The sequence below is a fragment of the Mastigoproctus giganteus genome, chromosome 2 (genome assembly GCF_048544385.1).
Source record: "Mastigoproctus giganteus isolate SK-2022 chromosome 2, ASM4854438v1, whole genome shotgun sequence".
Classification (NCBI taxonomy): Eukaryota; Metazoa; Arthropoda; class Arachnida; order Uropygi; family Thelyphonidae; genus Mastigoproctus; species Mastigoproctus giganteus.
The window spans coordinates 101,087,478-101,099,770 of NC_143576.1; the positions used below are offsets into that span (position 1 = coordinate 101,087,478).

At 36.7% G+C, this 12,293-nt stretch overlaps 1 protein-coding gene across 1 annotated transcript in view; it reads left to right on the forward strand.

Annotated features, from left to right (window-relative positions):
- LOC150089465 (uncharacterized) overlaps positions 1-12,293 on the forward strand; it is a 1,372,165-nt gene that overhangs the window by 449,719 nt on the left and 910,153 nt on the right. The window contains exon 19 of the mRNA XM_090389992.1: positions 6,726-6,779. Within this exon, the coding sequence (XP_090246118.1) occupies positions 6,726-6,779 (54 nt within the window). The remainder of the gene's footprint in view (positions 1-6,725; positions 6,780-12,293) is intronic.

Genomic DNA, 12,293 nt, shown 5'->3' on the forward strand with positions numbered 1-12,293 from the left:
TATAAAAGTGCTGAAGCATTTTTCCTTTGCTTAACCAACAAACTTCACAGTAATAGACCAATGTTCTGTATTCATTCTCAAGTTCTTCAAGGAATTTAAACTGCAATGTTTAAACTCGAACTGGCAATGTTTGAGCCCCTTTGATTTTATAAAATTAGTGGTTGAGACCACAACATTCATCACATTTGCAAATTTTAGAGATTTAGTGCACAAGTTCTTGTGGTGTATCAAACAGTGAAAAGAAGTAAAATCTTTTTCTTCCAAGTTGAGGAAATGTTTTTTTGATTTTATTTTGGAAATTAGACCCACCTTATTTCTGATCATTGCTGGAGCCCCATCTGTTGTCACTTTCAAACTTATCAAAAGAAAGGTTAAATTTCTTCATGGATGCTTTTAGTTCATTGAAAATATCATCACCTGTGGTAGTATCATTTATATTTTGAAGGCAAAGTTCATACTTTAAAGACAATTTTCTCTGATACAATATAACTCGCAAGCAAAATGTTGTCAGAAAATTTCTGCTTTTTAAAAAAGAATGTAGTCAGGCTCTTAGTTTGTTTCATCAATATTTCTAGTTTCAGATTTCTAATTTCTCCTTGAAGGTTTATGATATTCACTGCATTCATATTGTAAGGTTGCTTAATGTATTCCTTGAAGACAGAAACAGTTTCAGAACAGATTAAGCACACAGGTTTGTTTTTTGATTCAATAAAAAAATAATCATTTGTCCATCATTCTTGAAACACTTTCTCTCTCTCTCTAAGGATAGCATTCTTTTGTGTAACAAAGACATTGTAAGAGTTATTGTTCATCAAAAATCAATGATCAAACTTATGAAGTAAATGCATAAACACAGTAAGTACCACAAATGAAAATATTATGACTGCAGGAATCAACAGGACTGAAGTTGCTGGTCTGAACGTGTAGCTCATTTTCCCGAGTTACCGATTAGTTCAAGTTTGCAAGAATACATGAACTGCCACAAACTACCATCCACAAAAGTGAAATACATTCCTGTAATGCTAGTTAATTAAGTTAATTACTTAAAAATAGTTCAGAGCAAAGACCTTTGCATTCCGCAAAAATTTTAGGTAAAAAAAAAAAGGCGAGAATATGAACAAAGATTTTTCCGCCCCAGCTGAATGAGTTGTCAGGAGAAACGTAGAAAATGCATCAGGTGTTTAATGGAAATAAGAGAAAATGGCTGAGGGAAAGGATATGAGGGTAAACTTATCTAAAACAACGATTTGGACTTATACATGTTAAACTTGCATCAAGTAGAATGGAGTCAATTTGGTCTAAATAGATAACTTAATTTTATTTCATTTTAGGTATATATATATGAATTAACATTATTATATTATTTATTTTATTTAACCAAACATTTATAGTTCTACGAAATTATATTATATAATTATCTTTCATAGTAGAATTTACACTATACAGTATATTAAATATATTGCCTGTATTGGTTGCAGGCCACAAGAAAGGTTGCAGCGGGCCAGATGTTGTGCCCGTGGGGCCAAGATTTCCCATATGTGCTATAAAGTAATGCAGGTCCTTCTGGATAGGGATGCAGTATGGCAATCACAGTGCAGATTTGTTAAGTGCTGATTTTGTCTGACCAGTCTGATTGGTTAATATGTCTCAATGACAAAGCAACTGGATGTAAAAATTAATTTTGACATCATATATTTAAATTTCAGAAACTTTTGGATACTTTTCCCACATGAAAGACTGTGGTACAAATTGGAGCAATATCGTATGAGGGGCAAGTTGCTGCTATGGATAAAGGGATGGTTGAGGGGAAGAATACAGAGAATGATTATATCAATGGGCACTGCTTTTGTCAGACTAATGTTTTTAGTGCAGGGTTCAGTGTTGGAACCTTTGTTGTTTTCAGTGTTGTTGTCCCAGGGTTCAGTGTTGGAACCTTTGTTGTTTTCAGTGTTGTTGTCCCAGGGTTCAGTGTTGGAACCTTTGTTGTTTTCAGTATTTATTAGTAGCCGACCGGGCTAGCCGAGTGGGTAAAGTACCTGCCCGGCAACCCAAAGGTCGTGGGTTCGATTCCTGCCTCGGGCTTGGATCAAAGTACTGCAAAAACCTTGGGAGGTGCAATATGGCCACAGAAGCCGATGCGCCAACAACTACCAAATCAAAAAAAAAAAAAAAAAAAGTATTTATTAGTGATATTGATGAAGGCATATCAGGCTTGTTCTAAGTTTGCAGATAATAAAAGTTGGCAGGATGGTTAATGACAGTAATTAGGATATGCTACTGTGACAAGATCCAGGAAAATTAGGCAGATCGGCTGATAAGTGGCAATTGAAGTTTAACACTGAGAAATGTAAGGTACTGCATATGGAATACTTTGGGACAATTATTCTGGGACAGTAATCCAGAATAACATCCGAATGTGTGATATCACACTCAGGATAGTAGAGAATAAAAAATAAAATATTTGGGAGTAATTGTGCAGTCAGACATGAAGTTTTCAGAGCAGTGCAGATGGGCTGCTAGGACACTTTATGGGGTTTTGTCAGTCATATACAAAAATTTTGCTAGATATTCATATTTTGCTAGATCAATATAATTACCTCCTTATCAACTTCGATAAGGAGGTGATATCTTGAGTACTGCAAACTGGTCTATAAGCCTTATTTTGGGATGGATGTGGATTTGTTGCAGTGGACACAAGGAAGAGAAATGAGATTAGTGAGGTAGAAGAGAATGGTACTCGTACTAAGACTTCAGGTTCTGCAAATTGCAACATTTGGAAAGCAGGCACCCACCTGCAAAGAAGTATGTGTTTAACTCTCTGAATACATTGAGTAAGCTAAATGTTGATGGCATCCTTACTCTTGCTCTAACAACACACATAAGATGGCATAAATTTGAATTGAGGAATGTGTTGAATTTTTTTTCAATCAGGGGATAGTTTATTGTTGGAGCTACCATCTCTTTATTATTGAAGATAAATTATGAGAGGGGATGGACATGTTATATGGGATTTTTTTTTTTTTTTGGCTGACACTGTGTTAAGCTAGCTTCTTTGCATCATTTTTCATTACTAATACTAAAGATTTTGATATAATCCCTGAATTGGTTGTCTGTTTTTAGGAGATGGAAAAATTTTTTTATTTTTTTTATTTATTTTTTGTACAATACAGTGGCTCCTTTCATTAATGGGCAGTGTAATGCTGACTGAGAAATAAAAAAAAAAAAAAAAAGCTAAGTTTATCAAAGATGCCCTTATCTTTAATTTCCTTTAACCCATCAGCAGGGTCAAGGATTGGTCTTGCTCTAAGTGCATGGGGTCACTTTGATCCCATGTACCTACATTTGCAAAATTAGTTAAAAATATATTGGCACACCCAGGGTCCTGAGCTGGATATCCTCATTCTTCTCTTTCTTGGTGATTCCCTCCTACTTCTGACTCTCTCTCTCTCTGTCTTTTTATTTTTCAGAGTAACTTGTAAATTTTTTTTTAGCTGGTGCAGCATAAGCCTTAGGCTTTCTTGCACTATATGGCTAGTAATAATAATAATAATAATATATCAGTATTGTTCACTTTTTTGATGTCACCAAACTGTTCTAAATACAGCTGTGACAAACCACGTTTTATATTAAAAACATATATTTTTAATTAATTTTTGAAATTAAAACTCCCTTTAGACTAGCTGTAGGTGAGCAAAATGCAAACTGAAAAAAGCGAATGCTTCAATGAATGCCTGCAATTCGATGCCAGCCTGTCAGTAACAGGATTGCTTGCTACATGAAATGTGAATATATGTATCCAAAGTTTGATTTCAGATGATGTTTAAATGTCATGATGCCAGGGAGTGTTATCAATTGGAAACACTCTCTGGCATCATAACAGAGAGTGTTACCAACTGGAAGAAAATGCACAGTAGTAAAGCTGCTCGCTATTAAAAAAGGAAACGACTGATGCCAATCATCATTTGCATGTAATTAGGTTTAACTTAATTCATGAATTTTTCATAATTGTGTGATAATTCACAGAGATTTCTGAAATTTTCAGTGCAGAAATCAAAGAAATCAGGAGTTTCATCTGTGTGGACAAAAGTAGAGCATGAATTGCTGAATTATTGTATGGGGTCTCATTGACAACACACGCACGCGCACGATTGTTTTTTTTTTTTTTTTTGTTTTTTTTAGGAGCATTAGCAACTAAGGCCATATTGCTCCTGGTATATGCGGTGGTCATGGGCTTGAACCCCGGTCTAATCAAGAAGTGTGTGCTACGCACTGCTGCATCTGCCCACCTGGCTACGGAGGCGCCGCGCACGATTGTGAGTGTTAAGATATTTAGCCATAGGTATCTTTCTGCCACTCAGAAAATTTTATATTTAAAAATCCTCTATTCACAATAATTATATACCTGTTATTTAACTTCTGTTCTGGGGAAAATAATGGAGTCATTGGTTAAAGAATCATTGCAGGATCATTTAGACAAGACTACAGTTATAGTTCAGACATAGCATGGGTTTGTTAAGGGGAAATCTTGTCTGACCAATTTGATTGAATACTGTTATGGGATCACAAAGGAACTGGATGCAAAAAATAATTTTGATATCATATACTTGGATTTTAGGAAGGCTTTTGATACTGTTGCACACGGAAGACTATTATTATTATTATTATTAGCCATATGGTGCAAGTAAGCCTGAGGCTTATGCTGCACCAGCCAAAAAAAAAAATTGAGTCACCCTGAGAGAGAGAGAGAGAGAGAGAGAGAAGTAGAAGGGAATCACCAAGAAAGAGAAGAATGATGATATCCATCTCAGGACCCTGGGTGTGCCAAGCCCATACTCACCAGATGTAAGCCCCTGGGGTATTGTACAGAATGTAGCAGTATGGCATTAAGGGAAAGTTGCTGCTATGGATAAAGGGATGGTTGAGTGTGAGACGACAGAGAGTGGTAATCAATAGACACAGCTCTTTGTGGACTAATGATATTAGTGAAGTCCCCCAGGGTTCCGTGTTTTGTGCCCATGATCTATAAAAGTTGGGTAGATGGGCCGAGAGGTGGCAACTGAAGTTGAACCTTGACAAATGTAAAGTACTGCATATGGGTAACAGTAACCCCAGAGTAATGCACTAACTGTGCAATACAACACTTAGGGTAGTGGAAAATAAAAATGACCTGAGGGTAATTATGCAGTTAGATATGAAGTTTACTGAGCAGTGCAGTCAGGCTGCAAGAGCAGCTTATGGGGGTCTTGTTAATGATATACAGGAATTTTGCTAGCAGGGATATGGAGGTGATTATCTTCTTGTGTAAGGCAATGGTTAGGCCACACCTTAAGTACTGTGTACAGGTCTGGGGGCCTCATTTTAGGAAGGATGTAGGGCTTCTGGAATGAGTACTGAGAAGGTCAACAAGATTGGTGAGGGGAACAAAGGATTTCTCTTACCAAGAAAGGCTCTGGTTCTGCAAATTGCAGCATCTGGAGACTAGGCACCTGTGAGGTAAGCTGATTGAGGTATGTAAGACCTTGAATGGTTTGAGCAAGCTCAATGCTGATGGGATTCTTCCTCTCGCTCATATTATGCACCTGGTGGGGGGGGGGCATAAATTAGAATTGAGGAAAGATAGTTATAGAATAGATGTGCAGAAATTTGTCTGGTGGTTGATTGCTGGAACAAACTTCCATCTGTCATTGTGGAAGTTTGGAAGTTGACAGCTTAAATAATTAAAAGACAGAACTAGACAATCTTTAGGAGCGAATGGATAGGTGAAATGGGAAGTTTTTTTTTTTTTTTTTTTTTTTTTTTTTTCTGGCTGTTGTGTAAGCTTTTTTTTATTGCATCATATGCCTCTGCTTATTCTGACTTACAGATATATATAATTTGGGCCTTCTAGTAATGATATTACTCTCAATTAAACTTCATTTCTTTGTCTCAGTTATGTATGTTACTAGTTAAGCCCAGGTTTTACAAGTCTTGTGTTAAAGCATTCTCGTTATGTAACTCTTTGAAATTGGTTACCTTCTGGCTAATTCAGTGGTTTTCAACCGGGGTGCCGCAACAACATTCCAGGGGTGCCACGTAATTTGGGTTTAATTTACTTAAACTTATTATTATTTTTTAATTTATATGTTTATTTCATTATAAAAAGGAATACAGTATCTTTTTAATTTTGTCATGATCAACGTTTACTTAGTACTTCTATATAAAGAATAAATTTATAAATAATTTATATAAATTATTTTATAAATAAATAATTTATATAAATTATTTATTTATAATAAATATCATATAACATATATATTTTTTAATATTTTATATATATATATATATATATATATATATGCGGATATATACAGAGAGAGAATTGAATCAAACAGGCGGAAAATTGAGTAGGGGTGCCGCAAAATAAAATAAATTACTTAGGGGTGCCGTTATCAAAAAAAAAAGGTTGAAAACCACTGATCAGCTGACACTCCATGAAACAGATATAATTTCCCTTCCCATCATAGAATGTGTGAGTTTTATTTTTAATTTTAAATTATGTGCAATTTCTCCACTTCTGGCAACCATCACCTTCAGTAACTTATGATGCCACTCAGAAGCCTTTATAGAAACAGATGTAATTCTGAAATATATTGTGCTGATGTTGGGAATTTGAAATTTTATTGCAGGCTATTAAAGAATATCTCATTCAGAAATTTTTCAGAAATAATTTCCTTTTTTTTTTCTAGGGTCCTCCTGGTCAGCCTGGTCAACCTGGTCAACTGGGACCACTTGGGCCTGTAGTAAGTATCCAAAAAAAATGTTTTATTTTCATAGAGAAAATGGATTCAAACATTAGTTTATATTTTATATTTGCTGTAATATACCTATTGCAATATCTCATTCTTATGATGAATTCAAATAGGATTCATTCATTCCTTCATTTTTTTTATATTCATTATCCTATGAAGTGAAATGGGTGTCATCATAAGATAACTATTAGTTTCTTAATATTTATATAAAATATTTTATTACTTATTCAGATATTTGCATATACAGCAGGCCCCTGTTATAATGCGGTTCGCTTTACGCTGATTCGCTATAATGATGTTCTTATATTATAACCTGTATCTGACTATAACGCTGTCACAGATCACTATAACGCTCTTTTACAGATTGCATGTTTGGCATATTTAACGAAATCGTTTCATTTGATGGAGTCGATAGCTTGAAAATGAATATCAAAACAGCATTAAAACATTTCCCACGCCGACTTGAGAAATTATCCCATGCTCAGTGATATTTTCTCGCACGCTAATTGCAGTATAGTGACTTGTTATGTAGTTCCGAGATCAACATTTTAAAAAATGATCAAGTATATTGCTTGTAATATTTGTGTTATAATGCATTTATCCGAAGTCTAGTCATCACTCAGTACAGTATTAGACATTGTGCGTAACGGATAGTTTACTTGAACATTGTATCATAATTAATGCAACCAACGCGGTTACATTTTCAAAGAGTTAATAATGGCGGATAATAATAATAATAATAAAAAAAAAGAGTTAATAATGGCGGATAAAAATGAAAAAGCAACAACGTCTGGGTGCAGTACGAAGACTATAAATGTAAGAAAAAGACTGAATTTGAAAATTAAATTAGACGTTTTGAAGCGAAACGATTCCGATCAAAGACAAGCGGATGTGGCCCCGGGTGCCAAGCGAATTCGAGGTCAAGCGATTTTTCTGCGATATATAGAGTGCTCATCAAAAGCGATTAAAGTTTTTTCTAATTTCGTACGTTTCTATTAGCAGCTTTATTTCTATATCGTTCTACACTTAAAAGCCACAAGTTAGAACAGAGAAAGGAAACTCACCTTTCTTTATTTATCCATATATTTCTATTTCCACTAACGAACTAACACTTTAACCGCTTGGCCTCCTAGCGGCACTGCTCCTGCCTTCCCGTGGCGGGGCCGGAAATCTTGCCAAGGGCTAAAAGGAGCAAACATGGCTAACACAGACCATCAGGATATTGAGAACGAAAATCCAAAGAGACAAAAGACTGATCGGATGGAGCAACCTTGCCCATCGTTCTTAATTATCCACTCTCTTACTAGTCAGCCCATTAATAAATTGTCTCCATTTGTCATACAAAAACATCTGGAGGGTATTGCAGGATCTCCCAAGACGGTGAAGAGACTGCAATCAGGAGACTTACTAGTAGAAACCACCAACCACAGACATTCCGAGAAGCTGTTACAACTGACAAGCTTTGCTGGCATTCCAGTTAAAATATCTCCACACACAACCCTAAATTCATCTAAGGGTGTGATATCCAGTTGGGACTTATTAAACGTTACCGAGGAAGAAATAACCCAAGAGCTGCAGGGACAACACGTAATTGAAGCAAGACGAATAATGATTAAAAAAGATAATGAACTTACACCTACAAGAAATATTATTCTCACCTTCAATACACCCAACTTACCTTCCTCTGTAAAAGCAGGTTATTTACTTTGCCGCATCCGACCTTACTTTCCAAACCCTTTAAGATGTTACAAATGCCAAAAGTATGGCCACTCACAAAACTGTATGCAGAGGAGTTCCTGTCTGCCCTAATTGTGGATCTGCAGATCACATACAAAGTAACTGTACAGCTACAAAAATGACCTGCCCAAATTGCAAAGGTGACCATCCTGCATATTCCAAGACATGCGAAAAGTGGAAAACCGAGAAAAAAATAGTAAAATACAAGGTTGAGAACAAAGTAAGTTACCCAGAAGCGAGAAAATTAGTTGCTCCAACTATAACCAAAAATATGACCTATGCCAATGCTGTAAAAAAATATCAGACAGTCTCCACTCAAACTGATGTAACAGTTCCCACTAACAAATCAATTTCTGATTGGGCTAGAAATGTTCTTTCTAAGCAACAATCCAAGTTCTCTGACCAAGCAAATAATACTCCTCTGACAATACCAGCGGCATCTTCTACTCCAGTCATAGATACCATATCTCATAGTTCAAACGCAAATGTAGTAAAAAATTTTCAGGACACAACCATGGACACAGATGGCACATCCATACAGGATGATCCCCTTCTAGAAATCCATGCAAAAGAAGAAATGGACACAGGTCGACCAGTTTTCTCCAAAAAAGATAAAACTAAATTAGAGCGTCATAAGCCAGTAACCTTCAAAAAACAGTCAGATACAGCTCCATCAATTAAACACAAATAATGCCTTGTATTTTACAATGGAACTGCAGAGGCTTTCGTTGCAACACAGATGATATCCGTGATCTAATTAGCCGATATTCTCCAGTTGCCCTTTGTCTTCAGGAAACTTACCTAACCTCGCAAATTTCTCCTTCAATAAAAAACTATTGTCGTTATCGAAGAGATCGTAACACAGCAAATGCTGCCCATGGTGGTGTAGCAATCCTGATAAACTCAAAGATCCCAACTAAACATATTCCACTTCAAACTGAAATAGAAGCTGTTGCTGTTCATATAACTCTGAATATTTCAATAACAGTTGTTTCAATATACCTACCACCAAACCATACTTATTGTTTAAAAGATCTTGAAGATTCTAAGAAGAATTCTTGAAGAATTTTAATGGGCACCACCCGTTATGGGGCGATCCTAAACTGGACACACGTGGTCGACTCGTTGAAAGCTTTCTAGAGTCACAAAACCTCACCTTAATCAATACTGGTGCACACACTCACATACAACTCCCAACTGGACACACCTCAGCAATAGATCTCTCAATTTGTTCTCCAATACTCTTTCCAACCATAGAGTGGTACGTTTTAAATGATCCAATGGGCAGTGACCACCTTCCAATCATATGCAATGGTTTAATGTCACAGACTCAATCAAACAAGCTCCGCAGGAAATGGAAATTTTTTTGCTCAAACTGGGAAAAATTTCGATCATCAATCTCTCTTGACGAGGAAAAAATCCAGCTCCAAAATATTGATAATGTAACAGATTACATCACATCACATCTCCTAAAAGTGGCCAAGGACACAATACCATTATCAAATCCCCCTGATCGCAAGCATTATAATTATTGGTGGAATGATGAGTGCACAAAAGCAAAGAAAGCAAAAATCAAAGCCTGGAATTTATTTCGGCGATATCCAACCACAACCAATCTCATTAATTATTAGAAGCTAAGAGCAAAAGCACGATTTGTACAAAAGCAAGCCAAGAAAGAATCCTGGACCCGTTTTGCATCGACCTTTAACAGAAACACTGATCCGAAAACTATATGGAAAAAAATTAGACAGTTATCTGGTAAGTTTCCTACTATACCTTCTCCAATCCTCTCCTGGAAAGGGCAAGATCTATCCAGTTCCTTAGACATTGCTAATGCTTTGGGCAATACTTTTGCTGAAATATCAGCGGCATCAGCATATCCTACATCATTCCAACGAATTAAAAACACTAGAGAAAAGCATGCCACAAAATTTCAAACCACATGTACTCTTCCATATAACAAACCTCTGCAATACTTTGAACTTCTGCATGCCATTAGAACAGCCCACAATGGTGCAGCCGGGCCAGATGGGATTTATTATGTCATGCTTCAACATCTCGATGACAAAGCTTTAAGCCTGCTTCTGGTTTTTTACAATCGTATATTCTTAGAAAATGTGTTTCCAACTTCTTGGCATCACTCTACTGTTTTGGCATTCCTAAAACCTGGGAAAGATCCAACTAACCCCTATAGCTATAGACCGATCTCTCTCTCAAGCTGCCTGAGCAAAATCCTTGAAAAAATTGTCCACAGAAGACTCGTATGGATCATTGAGTCACAACATCTAATGAGCCATAGCCAATATGGCTTTCGTAAAAATAGGTCATGCTTAGATCTTATGGTCAAGGCTGAATTCGCCATTCGAAATGCCTTTGTTAAACGTGAACATCTTGTAATGGTTTCAATAGATATCAAGAAGGCTTTTGACACTACCTGGCGGCATGGCATACTTAGTGATCTTTACTCTCTTGGTCTGCGAGGCAACCTTCCTATTTTTGTTCAGAACTTCCTACGTACTAGATCGTTTCAAGTTCAGTACCAAGATGCCCTCTCCAAAACGTTTATACAGGAAGAAGGAGTACCACAGGGATCAGTACTGAGTGCCACTTTGTTTGCTCTTAGAATAGATTCCATCACCAATCAGCTTCCAAATACAGTTGAGACCTACCTTTATGCAGATGATCTTTCCATCTCCTGCCATTCCCAAAATATGAGGTCTATTGAACGGCAGCTCCAAATATCACTTAATAAAATACAACAGTGGGCCAGCCTCAACGGATATCGACTCTTGCAGCAGAAAACAGTTGCCATCCATTTTTGTAGACAGCGCAAACTTCATCCGGATCCTGAACTTCAAATTTATAATGTCTCCATCCCGGTCACTAATAGCATCAGATTTCTAGGATTAACATTTGATAATAAGTTAAATTTTATAGACCACATTAAAAATGTACGTACTTCCTGTCTAAAAAAGTTAAATATACTCAGAGCTTTATCCTCCCAAACATGGGGCGCAGATCGCACATCTCTGCTTCGGCTATATCGGGCATTAATCAGGTCCCGTCTTGATTATGGAGCTCCCATCTATGATTCAGCCAGATTGAGTGCATTGCGCTGGCTTGATCCAATTCAACACAGTGCCTTGAGACTTTCACTCGGTGCTTTCAGAACATCACCAACACATAGCCTCTACATTGATGCCCATGAACCCCACTAACTTTACGTAGGAAAACAATGTTACTGAAGTATGCTGTCAAGATACAAAGCTGTGCCATGCATCCGACTCAGTCATACCTGTTCAATCCACCATTAGAAAACCTTTTCAGAAATAAACCAAGCATAGTAAAGCCAGCTGGTCTTCGCCTTCTTGAACTGATGCAAATTTGGAATGTTTCCATCCTTTCCGTACAACAGGTAACAACTTGTACTCAACCACCATGGGTTCCACCACCTATACCGATCTGTGACACTTACCTCTCTCAATGGGGAAAGAACATTTTACAAACATCAAATATCAAACAACTTCACGAAGCTCACATTCAAAGATACTTTGATTTCTCTCCAATTTATACAGACGGCTCTAAATCTAATTCAAACGTTGGAGCGGCTGCAGTGTTTCCAAATACCGTTATTTCAGCATCCTTGCCATCTGAATTCAATATCTTCTCAGCTGAATTATATGCAATCAAACTAGCTTTACAGAATCTCTCTTCTGACTGTGCTTTAAAATCTGTTATTTACACTGATTCCCCCAGCTCAATCTTGGC